This window comes from Fusarium verticillioides, chromosome 5 (assembly GCF_000149555.1).
Source record: "Fusarium verticillioides 7600 chromosome 5, whole genome shotgun sequence".
NCBI lineage: Eukaryota > Fungi > Ascomycota > Sordariomycetes > Hypocreales > Nectriaceae > Fusarium > Fusarium verticillioides.
The window spans coordinates 4,168,605-4,180,929 of NC_031679.1; the positions used below are offsets into that span (position 1 = coordinate 4,168,605).

A 12,325-nucleotide genomic window follows, 5' to 3' on the forward strand; every position below is an offset into this window, starting at 1 on the left:
TTGGGTAGTCAGATCAAGAGAGTAGATATTAGTTAACAGACAGACTGATATTAAACATCACCCTACACACATGGTAATCCCGTATTCTTGCAGGACCTTTTCCAGCCCATAAGATCCATAATAGCCATCATCAAAAGCCATCTTCTCCCAAAGGAGCTTGAGGGGATATAGCGTGTTATCAACAGCCCTCATATCAAAGGTCGAGTTCAGTATAATATCTGAAAGTTGATCTCGCTGTTTCAGGCACCTCATGTGCGACCCAGCTGTCAATATCGGCCACATGACGGTCGTCCAGGACGGGGACTCATATGACATCTTGGCAAAGACCTCCAAGAAGCAAGCCAGGCTAGGTTCAACTGCCGCATAAAGTTCCAAGCTGGGTGTATGAGGCCCTTGGAAGGAGGACTCGAGAAAGACAAGACAGGCTTCTCGATATAACTGGCCTGCATATTCAAAGTCCTTGGAGAAATGGCTATGTGTTGGTCGCCAGGTTTTTAGTTCTCCAAGGATGTATTCATATCGCTGGTATGATGTCTGTGAAGGCGCGATCCCCTCTTTGATCCGTAACTTAGCCAGGTCGCATATCATAGGAATTGTTTCATACACAACGTGAGAGCAGCCAAAAAGGCATCCGTAGAAATTGGACCCTTGATTCAGAAGTCCTAGCGACGGTAGCGATAAGGTTTGATTCATCTCAGGATCGAAACGAGCAGAGCGCAATGCTATGTTGGAGACAATGGCGAGGTATGCGTATTGCTCTGCCAAGAAGCCAAACAAGCTCGGATCATGATCTATGAGGTTTTGTTTGACCGCTTGAAACATGAACTTGCTTGCTTCTAGATGGTGATATAATGCACCGCTGGTGTTGACATCGATGGTCTGCGACAGGTCAAATCAGCATCATGGTTTTACCATCACCAGGAAAGTTAGCTAACCTCGAACCAGCAGAGGGCTAGGGCTGTAGCCAGCAGCGCAATTTGATCGCGTGCATCAAGAGCCTTCCACCGTGTCACAGCATGTTTCATTGCTCGAAGCACAATGGCGTAATGAGATGCGCATATCTCAGCCATGTCTGGCCTCTTATACAGTAAGTGAGAAGCGCTGATGGCAAGAATAGCGTGTTGCATTATGGTGCTGTTAGAAGCGATTTTGAGATTGCAGGAGAGGAACGGATTCTCGGGGTATGTTCTTCCGGCCATTCGTTTTGCTGTGACGTGGAGAAAATGTTCGAAGAGATACCGGTTCGTGCCCTTGCGGAGTTGGGCTGGCACAACTATCGACCCCGTGATGACGGGTAACTTTGCCCGACAAGATAGTTGCTTGTCGTTATGTGTTGTTGATACTCTATGGTCTGGCGGGGGAGTCCTACGATCACGAGTCGCGTCTGCCGACTTGGGGCTCAATGGAGCTGTCCACTGGCAGATCAAATGGTTTCTATCGCACCCATGGCAAACCGGCCTAGACTCATCGCACTTCTTTCGTCGTTGTCGACATGGTACACAGCCCGTTTTGCTTCGCAAGCCGGAGCCCCTTGCTCCTGGTCTAGGTCGATAAGTCATTGACGGAAGAAACTATTGTCGCGTCAGTCGGGACTGGATTAGGGAAAGATGCTGTTCAATTCTACATGATCTTGAGGGGTATGAGGGAGAGCCGTCTTAGTCTTATTTTACAAGCCACTCTAAGTGGCCGTTCAATCCTGGGCGATAAGGGGAGATAACGGATTGTGCGGAGAAGGCGATTATATTAGTGTGAGCTGGATTTGAGGCCTTATGCGCCGGCCCAAACACAGACGGCTGACCTGGTTATATCAGAAGATGCAGGCGCTAATAGATAGCGGCTTAAATTCGGAACATCCATCTGAAATATCTCTTTTTACGTCCCAATCTCTCAGCTGTTACCTTGATGCAACTGCAGCCTCACACATACACTACTAGAACGTTATATATATTTAACGGCCCACTCTCCGCAATACCGTTTCCTCAGAAATGCCTCAGCAACGCCGCCGAGTAGTCTCCTGCCCGACGTGCCGCCGTCTAAAGACGCGATGCGAAGTACCCATAGGCTCAGCTGTCTGTGGTCGTTGCAAAGCCTTGAGGTCAGCTGTTTACAACAATCCGGCGGCCCAATTGGCCAATGACAACATGCTAAAATTCATTGCAGAATACCTTGCCAGCTTCCCTTGGATGCGCAGGCTTCCATAGGTTCTGTCTCTAGGAGCCCGCCGACGCTTGTTCAAGCATGCAACTGTGAAGAAAGGTATGCAACTCAAGCACTTGCTTATGAAGTCTGGCTTAGTATTCACTCAGGCTTACTGCCCTCGAGGCCGAACTGGCAGAGTTGCGATGCGCAGTGCGTGAGCTTACCCAAAACACAACTTCTCGCGCACCACAAAGTGCACAGAGTGAACAGAATATCACCGCCCCGGTTCCCGAAATAGCTGGTGTCTCTCATGCAGAAGCTGAGGATCAAACGTCCGCAACTCGCCCTGATTCGCCAGTCGCCCCAGTCCATGTAATCCGAGAGATGTATACTTGGATCAATGGCAATCCTGAAACGCCAAAGGATGTCGTTGAGCTACCCGAGTCGATCATGGCTCAATTGGCTTCAAATAGACTAGGCCAGCGTCTAATTGAGACGTGAGTTGATACTTGCAACTGCTGTCTCCAAATGCACCCAATCTCGTCCCACCAGTCTGGACCCTCGAGCAGTGCTAATGTGTGCATCAGATCTAGGGAAAATATCCCTCGACTCCACTTCATACAGAGAGCCATTGACAAAGCGTTACATGAAGAGTACAATTTACTCTCTGTAACCTGCTTACTGGCAGGTGTGCAAACTAATCCTTCCGTCATCAGCAAAGACCTTCACACTTCACTCTACGGCGTCCTCAAGTCTGGGCTAGCAAAGCTCTCGCTCGAGTCTCCTCTAAGCCTACCTTCCCTCTACGCGATGCTTCTTACCTGTCTTCTCAACTTGAGTCTCGGCTTTCAAGACAGTTTTATCGACGCTTGGCTCTTGAGTGGCTCGCTCATCCTTCACCTTATGCTCTCGTTGGATTTTCCTACGCTTCAGCAATCACCCTTATCATTACGCTACACCGAGAACGATAGAGACCTGATATTAACCTGGAATGCTACATGCCTTCAACATCTCAAGTACTTCATCCAAGTTCTCACCACATACACAGCAAGTTACTAACTAGTGGGCAAGGTTCACTATCGGTGTCGGGAAGCTGTCTGCTGTGCGCCTGGATCTGGCGGCACATTACATCGGTGTAGTCAAGAATGCGGAATGTTTCAACGAGCTTGACAAGGAAATTGTTGCCGAACTTGAACTCTTTATGTTGCTATACCGAGGGATTGTCGAGGAGAGTATCCCAACAAATAAACTTCAAAGCAATCTCACCCAATGGCATGTTGCTAATGAAAAGCGTATGTTAATACCGTAACTCCGCAGACTTGTGCGTGCATCTAACAAGTCGCAGTGCTCAACCTTGCCCATAGTATAAAGCTGAAGTTTGCGCTCTCTACGTTCGGCTTATTGGCCAACAGATGGGAATTGTCGCAACGGCAAAAGAAAGGCTTGAATGACACTGGCGAGACTGCTGTGTATGAACAGAAGATCGAGTGCATACTAGAACACAGCCATGAAATCATACGCTTCTCCATGGAAATGACGAGCCAGAAGAATATCATCCACACTTTTGACTTCCTGATGGGCGCATATGCACACGTCACGCTGGTCGAGTTTTCGGACCATCTCGAGGACATTAATAAGACCTTTCTTCTGATGGAAGAAGTGCAGGATCTTCGAAAGGACACTTATGTTGATGAACCAGTTTCAATCTGGGCTATGAACATGATGAGAAAAAGGGTTTACGATGCGGCGCGACCAGAGTTAGAGACACGAACAGAAACGCTACCTGGTTTTGATGTTTGGTGGCCGCCTTTTGAAGCTTTGAGTACTAGAAGGGAGTATACCTCAACAGAAGTAAGCGAGGGAGACCAATAGTAAAGTTATTTGGCAATAGATGATTAAAGTCTGAACAGCATTGTGCCCATTGAGATCATGACAAGAATTCTTCATGAATTGGGAAAACAGGACATATCTATTTACTTAAGGACTAATACTAGCTCAATACTTCTCCGTGGCAGTCTTTTGAGCGTTGCCCATCTCCTGATCCCCGGAGGCAGCATCAGACGAGTCAATCACGACATTGACATAGGTACCATCATGACTCTCTACAAAGTCCTTGGGCTCCTTCCATCCCGAGACCTTTGGAATATTTTCACTTGGGAAGAGTGTGTTGATGAGCCAAAAGCTTCCAAATGCCAACAAGAGTCCCACAGGATAGGCAACATAGTAGAACCGCTGGATCCCTAGTGGTGCGTTAACACCCATCTGGAACAGGAATCCATAGAAGTTAGGTGCAATGGCAATCAAGTAGACTGCAAACGCTCTAAGATTGAAGCCATGGAAGAAGTGGTAGGTAGAGTCTTTGTGCCCTGAGTAGAGCATGGGGATGTCGAACACGCCGCGTCGAAGCAGGTAGTAGTCGCAGATGAGAATACCCGTGATGGCGCTGAGGAAGATCTGATAGGAGCTGAGGAAGTTGATGAAGACAGCCGCGGATGAAAGTAGGTACCATGGGCAGATGGCGTATGAGATGACTACGGGAGGAGTTATTGATTAGTGGCAAGTTGGGCATGAGGAAAGTTGAGCGACACATACTTGCACAGATGAAGAATCCACGCTTCACCGTAATGTATCTGGGCATGAGAGCTGCGATATCGTTTCCAGCGCTGTGAAGATTAATAAGTCAGCTGTAAGTTCAAAAGTCTCTGGGGAAAGGGCCTGGGCTGGACTCACGGAATGGAGTTCTCAAAAATTGCCGAGAAAACAGTTGAGTAGACATAAGCGAAAGAGATCAATGCACATCCAGCGCGATTCGCCGATGTATGACGATCACCCTGCATGAGCATATCCAGAGTGGTAAGCGGGTTCCAAATGACCTCGCCAAAGATGCCCTTGCTAGCAGCCGCGATCAAGTTTCCAAACACACCGACCAAGAAGTTGGACATTGGGAAACTGAATACTTGCCCAGCAATGACATCGGTGGGCTTACGGGCATATCGCTGTAGATCAGATGCATTTGAAATAAAGGTGCCGCAACTAGCGAGTCCTAGGAAGAAGAATTTGAGGATCAACCAAGACTTCTCAGACCCATGGACGGTAGATGGTTCAGTCAGGGTCTTGCGGACACTCCCAGAGAGGGACAGTGTCCAGGCGACGAAGGCGATGGTGGCGGCGAAGTAGACGGCGACTTTGATGTGGACGAGCTTTCTCATGCGGGGGACGGGAACGAAGAGAAATGCGCAGTTGATGAGCCTGCAATGGACAGTGATGAGTAGATGCTCTTCTGTGGGTGGTAGGAACATACCAGTAGAGGAAGAAGCAGAGCATCCCTGCCGAGTTGAGAGCAGATTTGGAACCCATGATGTCGGGAATGTTTTCGATAGAAGGAAAGATGGCATGGAGAAAGACACTTCAACGAAGCACTATGGTTAGTTTGTTCTTGATTCGACTGTTGGTTGAAGTCAACTTACTACAGACACTGCGCACCCTGCACAGAATTCACACCATTCCAGACAATCGACATTACAGCCCGATTAAACGTCGGCCACAGCGCACCCCAAGTCCCAAAACTCGCTCGACACGCAACAGGGAAGGGAATTCTGTACAGCGCACCAGCACGACCATTCAGCGCCATGAGACAGCCAGCGAGCAACTGGCCGCCAAGCGAACATACCAGCGCCTCCCAAATACTCAGACCAGCAGATTGACCAGTAGAAGCTCCGTACAGGTTGCTCACGTTTGCAGTGGCTGCGAACCAAAAGGCTGAGTATGTGATGGATGTCCATGTGCGATCCTTGACGGGCGTTGGGCGGATGGACTCATTGTCGAGAAAGTTGGCCGGTTCGCTTGTTCCGTCTGCGCAGTGCTTTTTCACGAGGAGACGGTCGTGGGCTTTTGAGAGAAGTGAAGCCATGGTCTCTCCTTCAAAGTAACGTGACTATGGGAAACGCTGACTTTGACTCTGGAGGGTTGGCAATGGTTGGTCATTTTGTAAGTGGAGGACCAGGGTCATGTTTATAAAATGCAGCATATCAAGTTTAGACCAACCACAAACACTCAATTAAGGAACCCCAGAATCAGAATGCACAATTGATAAGGTCGGGTGTATTAGACATGATCCTATTGGCGCTGGTGAAATGTCCGACGGTCGCCGGTCAGGGTAGTTACACTAGTGACGCTGTTATCTGTCTCCGCAAAAGATAGCCACGTTTATCAGATTGCGTGCCCATTGTAGCCAATACAATCGCCCGCTCTGTGGATCTTTGAGGGGAACTATTAGCGATAGGGGAACGGGGAACTCCGCCACGGATGGCCCCGTCGGCAGCTATGGACCCCCATCTCCGACGGTCTCCGTCTTGTGCCTAACCTACAGCTGAGCAATTATTGCGCAACTTGAACCACTCAACTGCATCAAGCAATCGGATACTATCTTATATCAAGTCGTTGACTCCAGGCCTGTTATTGATAGTGGTGCTTTGCACATTGATAACCAAGTCCATACGAATACCAAGTTCTCTCAAGCTCTCAGCCTTCATCTGTCAGTGGTCTTCCCCACTTTGAAAGAACATCATCTTTAGTAATCTCACCTCATCACCTAAAGTTTACACAGTTTGTGACTACAAGTAAAAGTCATGGCTACCACCACAATTGAGACCACAGCCCCCGTCTCGGCGTTTACAACGGTGCAGCTGATGACACCGGATGGACTTGTTTCCCGCCGTGTACGCTGTGGGGCGCCCCGTACTCCGACCCTGGATGAAATGCCCGTTATCGACCTCACCTCGCTTGATGGGGATGCGACTGAGCGCAAGGCCATCGCCACCAAAATTAAAGCGGCGGCTGAGAATACTGGCTTCTTTTATGTCAAAAATCATGGGATTCCTCAGGAATTGATCGAGCAAGCTCTCGAACAGTGCAAGGCCTTTTTTGACCAAGAGCAAGAAGCTAAAGATCGGGTCTCTTTTGAGAAAGCGGGCAAGTTCTGTGGTTATCACGGCGTCGGAAGCACCCAGATTAATAATCAGGAAACAAGAGGTAGGTAACATAATAAGCCGTATATATCGATTAACTTACACTCCTATAGACAAGAAGGAAACTTTCTCTATGCGATATGACACTCGCATCGACCAAACCCACGAGTGCACCGATGATATCAACTCCAACTTCTCGTCCACAGATTATGTCTGGGACAGGACAAGCCATCTCACAAATTTCCGCCCTGTACTCACCGAGTTCTATCAAAAGCGTCTTACCCTCGCCCGTAAACTCATCCGCTTATTCGCCCTTGCTCTCGACCTACCCGAGGATTACTTTGACTCCATCATCACCACTCCCGGTGCCGATGCAGTACACATTCACTACCCCGGCACCGATGGCAACGCCCAAGAAGTCGACGTGGGTATTGGCTCACATACTGACATTCAGTGCGTGACTCTGCTCTGGCAGGACATGTCTGGTGGTCTGCAGGTTCTCTCGGCAGAAGATGAGTGGCTTGATGCCCGGCCGATCGAGGGGACCCTTGTCATCAACATCGGTGACTTTCTACAGAGACTCTCGAACAATCGGTTTAAATCGACCGTTCATCGGGTGTATAACCGGCAGAAGACATCTCGCTACGCTATGCCCTTCTTCCTGGGATTCAACCCCGACGCAGTCTGCGAAGTTCTGCCGACCTGTATTGATGAAGAGCATCCACCCCTCTACGAGCCGATTTCATGCGGCAAGGTAAATCATGCTCTGCGTCCGTATTCAAAAGTGCAGAGACTAATTGGTTGCAGTGGCGTGACTCTCGTCTAAAGCTGGCAGAAACTCCAGATAAAAAGGCAGTATAATAAACAGCAGCCATCAAGAACCAGAGGCAGATAGACGTATTACAGACTATTGACGTTTGCATATGACGAGTTTATATTACAATCTAATATCAGAAGATGTTAAATACAGGTTTATTTAATATTTATAGTTTACGCCTTATACCTGGAATGATATATAATAATTCTTCTTATTTCTCGTTTCAATATTTTAAGTTCTGAAGATCATCTTACGTGATTGATAGATTTCATTGGTTTCTCAAGAGACTCGCCAAGCCTTGTTTTAATTGGATTGAATAAGCCTCACATAAAGGCAGCACTGTCGCCTGCAGGCTGACGCTTACTTTTGTCATCCATCACACAATTCGCAACAGGAATCAGCGCAGTAGTCTCTAACAGGACGCTGGTAACTTGGCGCTCGCAAAACCAAGTGAAAAGATGCAGTCGGACACAGGTAGTGGAGTCTGGGACTCTCGGTTCGCTGACACGTCAGATGCAGCTCTCGCGTGGACGCCAGCGTCGGCCTCGACTGGCGATTCTGAGACAGACAACATCTTGCAAGACATTCTAATGATAGTACGCAATGAATTACCATACGTTCAGCCCGAGTTCCTCAAATTTGATAGTCGCCTGGGTAAAGGAACTAGCTTTGAGGTTAACAAGGAGCTCTTTGGCTTGACTGGCGAGCAGCCCTACTTCGTTGCTGTCAAACGCCTCTGTATGGACCACGCGACAGGCGGCACCAAACAGACACACAAACGAATTCAGAAATCTTCAAAGCGTCTGATTAACGTCAAGCGTGAAGTCCGGGTCCTCACGCACCCAAGACTGCGATCCCAGAGCTGCCTAATCTCAGCCATCGCTTGGGGCTGGGAACCAGATCTAGCTTTTGGCAACCGACCTTATCTAGTCATGCCTTACTCGCCGCACGGTACTCTCGCCGCTTTCTCCCAGAAAAGGAGCCTAAATCTAATCGACAGGCGTTTCCTGGTCCTGGATGTTGCCATGGGCATCCGTGCGCTGCACGACAGCGACATTGTGCATGGAGACGTCAAGCCTGACAACGTCCTGGTCTATGGCTATTTCACGCGAGATAAAGATGAAGATCGCCATTATCTAGCCAAACTGGCCGACTTCGGGTGTGCTCTGTTTAAACAAGACTTTGAGCAACAGCACGAATACTACCTCGGGACGCCCAGATATAACGCTCCTGAAATTTGCGGCTGGACTAAAGACACTGATGAGGAGTCTCTGATTGAAAAGATCCCCGTGTTTACAAGGTACAAAGCTGCTGACTGCTATTCTTTCGGCCTTGTTCTTTGGGAGACTATCACGCACGCCAAGTCATTCATTGAACCTGCTTGGCTCAGCCCTGGAGAAACTGCCTTGGGGTTCCTGGAACGCTCATTTTACACTAAGGAAAATGCTATTTTGGAGCTTGCCACCGAGTCTTTGCGCTCGGAACAAAGGTATGTAGAAACGGTTGAAAACAAAGACTTTAAGCCGTCTGCTGGCGTGCCTTCATACCCATCAAATCCGACGAACACAGGGCTGAACGGGTACTTTGGTGAATGGACTCAACTTCGCAAGGGCCTAGACGCTATAGGCGCACCGCCAGATTCACAGTCTTTCCAAGTGTTCGAGGCAACGGTCGCCTTGTGCTTACAGGAGAGAATTTCGCGTCGAGGCAATATCCATCAAATTGTCGAAGCACTCTCCAAGGGAGTCAAGTAAGTGGACCTCTCAACATCTCTTCTTAATCAGAGCTGAAGTAGTGTTTTACCAGTGGCGATATACCTGAGAATTCCAGAATGGAGAAAATACTGCCACTGGAAATAAAGATCAACGGGGAAAGTCCTTATCTGGGGGACCGATATGAGAAGGTGCTGGCCCCGACTATGTTGATGAGCCCAGTCACTCGAGCCGTATTCCTCGATAAGGGTAGTCATACTTATAGCAGCTCCAAGAACCTACAGGTCGTTCCTAGAGACGAACCAGCCGATCCGTTTCGCCAACTGATCAGGGTCCCAGCTCAAAAAAGATGCGAAATTCTAGTTTTGACGCCTCAAGCATATCAATACAAGTCAGAAGACATGTTCAAAGTCAGTAAGGGATTTTGAGAATGATGAAAGCCACGCTGATCAAGTGTTATCACAGGCAATTTCACGCAGACAGCCTCCCTGGTACAATCAGTGTGAAGCAGCTAAACTGATCCAAAAAGCCATCATGACAGAAGATGATCCACAAGAAAGGTCTCAGGCCCACCTACAGATGGCCATGATGAGTCAAGTTGGCTACGGAGTTGCGCCAGATAGCTTGGAAGCTCTGAGTCATCTCCAGGAAGCAGCCAAAAGCAACAAGGTCGCCCAGGCTATCTTATATCCTGTTAGGGCCGCCTTAAAGCCTGATCAGATGGATACAGATGTCCCAACATCTCCTATCATGTACAGAAACCTCGACGTCTTTCATGACGGTGTTGCTTGGAGAGAGGCTGGCAGTAAAGAAGCAGACCAATTCATCAATCTTGGTCCCATCAGCGTGGAATCATTCAAGAAATTCGAGATTCTAGTCAAGAAGGGCCGGTTTCAATCTAAGGAGCTATGTGAAGCTCTCACAGCTGCTTGCAGAGACGGAAATCTCGACGCCGCGATCCTACTTGCGCGACAATGCGACGACCTTTCTCATATGGACTCAAATATGCCGAATGCTTTGCACTGGTTGGTTCTCTTCAGTCAAGCTGAAGCTCTGAGTCTACTTGAGATCATGGTCTCTGGTCCAGAACAGACACCTAAGGAGGATCGTATGAAAGTGATACGATCTCTACTTGCTGCTGAGCATGGGCAATTAAATGTTCTACTTCCCCACAGATGTATGGAACTACGAGGGAATCCACTCCACTGGGCGGTCATCGCGGGGTACACAAAGCTTGCTGGAGAATATCTAAACCTGGGAGCTGATGTCGATAAAAGGAACGAGTGGCGGAAAACAAGTCACGAGGACGGCTACACAGAACATATTCCAAGCTTAAGCCCGCTTGATCTCGCTGTGGCAGGTCACTACCCCGACATGGTAAAGCTTCTTATCGGCCATGGCAGTGAGACCTATGGGGGAGATTGGCATTGGACGCATTCTCCGTTCCACATGATTGGATACAATATGATTCCTTTCGGACGGTATGTGGCTCACGGTCAGTCTTATCGGGCTGCTCTGCGGGAAACAATCAAGATCCTGTTGCAAGCAGGACTAGATATCAATGGCTTGGACAATCTCAAACAAACACCACTATTCTCGGCGGTAAAGAACATGGATCTGGAGGAATACGTTCTTGAGGAACTAATTCTAGCGGGAGCCTTGCCTGGAGAAGAATGCGAAAAAAACCATGGCAATGCGGTCGTCTGGGCTATCATAGACAGTGCTCACCGTCGCCTATCGTGGAGGAAGATACCAATTCTTCTGCCATTGGTCTCCGATATCAACGCGTGCACAGCTGGCGATAGTGGCCTAAATGCACTGCACTACTGCGCTGTTTTTGATGCCGTACCTGTAGCCCAAATTCTGCTCCAGTTACCAGCGATTGATGTGGAGGCAGAAAGCACTTTGGGAGCCACTGCTATGCACTTCGCGACTCAGAGAGGGTCACTGGGTGTTCTAGATCTGTTGATCAAGAGGGGCGCCAATCTTCACCGGCGAGAACCTTTTGAGGCAGCGATCTCAGGTGGACAAATCGACGCCCTCCGGATGCTACTTGACGCCGGGTCAAAGGCATGGTGGAAAAGTCGATCCGGACAGTCTAGGAACATCCTTGGATACGCAGTGAGAATGCATTCCCAGAGGCCATCCTATGTAAGAGCATGTCTTTCCAGATGCCCACAGTTACGCGCCGAGGAAGTCATCAATAAGGGTGACGATAATGGATGGACGGCCCTTCACTACTGTGCATACTATGGAGACCTAGATGGTGCCCGGGCACTCATAGACTACGATGCAGACGTCGATACGGTTAATGCGATGGGTCATACACCTCTCCAACTTGCAGTCAAAACCTACGAGGAGTTGACAGTATACCTGAACGGGGTACCGCACTTCACAGACCATCCACGTATATTTAAAGACATAGATGGCCTTGAAAGATGGAGTCATGACTACGTTGAGAAGGCACAACGTATCGAGACTGTTCTCAAGGATTCCTTGTTTGAAGTAATCAGACTGCTTCAGCAAGCTGAACGAGAGAAGCACCCCGGTAAAGAAGTGAAGGAGGTGAGCCGAGGTCTAGGAAAGGTTCAGACAGAGGTGATAACGACGCAGAAGGAGGTTAGAAATCACTACCGTTCTTTAGCATTTACAAAGGCGCGACTGGAAGGCTACTCTGAGAACTGAGACAA

The 12,325-nt window shown here is 48.7% G+C and overlaps 5 protein-coding genes across 5 annotated transcripts; 3 read left to right on the plus strand and 2 right to left on the minus strand.

Annotated features, from left to right (window-relative positions):
* Positions 1-57: 57 nt before the first annotated feature.
* FVEG_16580 (hypothetical protein) lies at positions 58-1,127 on the minus strand (the record flags this gene model as incomplete). Its single annotated transcript, XM_018905827.1, has 2 exons — positions 58-879; positions 936-1,127. 2 exons carry the CDS (start codon positions 1,125-1,127, stop codon positions 58-60), a joined length of 1,014 nt encoding a protein of 337 aa, XP_018756288.1.
* Positions 1,128-1,985: 858 nt separating this feature from the next.
* FVEG_16581 (hypothetical protein) lies at positions 1,986-4,011 on the plus strand (the record flags this gene model as incomplete). Its single annotated transcript, XM_018905828.1, has 6 exons — positions 1,986-2,095; positions 2,161-2,256; positions 2,307-2,636; positions 2,727-3,155; positions 3,211-3,431; positions 3,485-4,011. The coding sequence occupies 6 exons, from the start codon at positions 1,986-1,988 to the stop codon at positions 4,009-4,011; spliced, it is 1,713 nt and encodes a 570-aa protein (XP_018756289.1).
* A 7-nt stretch (positions 4,012-4,018) lies between these two features.
* On the minus strand, positions 4,019-6,175 carry FVEG_09424 (hypothetical protein). Its single transcript, XM_018898410.1, has 5 exons — positions 5,607-6,175; positions 5,441-5,545; positions 4,870-5,388; positions 4,732-4,802; positions 4,019-4,670 (listed from the first exon to the last, which is right to left on the minus strand). The coding sequence occupies exons 1-5, from the start codon at positions 6,047-6,049 to the stop codon at positions 4,135-4,137; spliced, it is 1,674 nt and encodes a 557-aa protein (XP_018756290.1). The 5' UTR covers positions 6,050-6,175; the 3' UTR covers positions 4,019-4,134.
* Positions 6,176-6,536: 361 nt separating this feature from the next.
* FVEG_09425 (hypothetical protein) lies at positions 6,537-8,144 on the plus strand. Its single transcript, XM_018898411.1, has 3 exons — positions 6,537-7,170; positions 7,220-7,860; positions 7,914-8,144. The coding sequence occupies exons 1-3, from the start codon at positions 6,768-6,770 to the stop codon at positions 7,965-7,967; spliced, it is 1,098 nt and encodes a 365-aa protein (XP_018756291.1). The 5' UTR covers positions 6,537-6,767; the 3' UTR covers positions 7,968-8,144.
* A 237-nt stretch (positions 8,145-8,381) lies between these two features.
* On the plus strand, positions 8,382-12,320 carry FVEG_09426 (TKL protein kinase; the record flags this gene model as incomplete). The annotated part of the gene is made up of 3 exons (XM_018898412.1): positions 8,382-9,673; positions 9,730-10,045; positions 10,101-12,320. 3 exons carry the CDS (start codon positions 8,382-8,384, stop codon positions 12,318-12,320), a joined length of 3,828 nt encoding a protein of 1,275 aa, XP_018756292.1.
* Between the last annotated feature and the right edge of the window lie 5 nt (positions 12,321-12,325).

What these genes read in the sequence shown, in the direction of transcription:
- FVEG_09424 (XM_018898410.1), bottom strand. Translation starts at nt 6,049, where the DNA reads ATGGCTTCACTTCTCTCAAAAGCCCACGACCGTCTCCTCGTGAAAAAG. An exon ending in CTCTGCTTCTTCCTCTACTG is followed by an intron (nt 5,389 to 5,440) that starts GTATGTTCCTAC and finishes TGTCCATTGCAG; the next exon opens with GCTCATCAACTGCGCATTTC. An exon ending in TGGATTCTTCATCTGTGCAA is followed by an intron (nt 4,671 to 4,731) that starts GTATGTGTCGCT and finishes CTCCTCCCGTAG; the next exon opens with TCATCTCATACGCCATCTGC.
- FVEG_09425 (XM_018898411.1), top strand. Translation starts at nt 6,768, where the DNA reads ATGGCTACCACCACAATTGAGACCACAGCCCCCGTCTCGGCGTTTACA. An exon ending in TAATAATCAGGAAACAAGAG is followed by an intron (nt 7,171 to 7,219) that starts GTAGGTAACATA and finishes ACACTCCTATAG; the next exon opens with ACAAGAAGGAAACTTTCTCT. An exon ending in AGCCGATTTCATGCGGCAAG is followed by an intron (nt 7,861 to 7,913) that starts GTAAATCATGCT and finishes AATTGGTTGCAG; the next exon opens with TGGCGTGACTCTCGTCTAAA.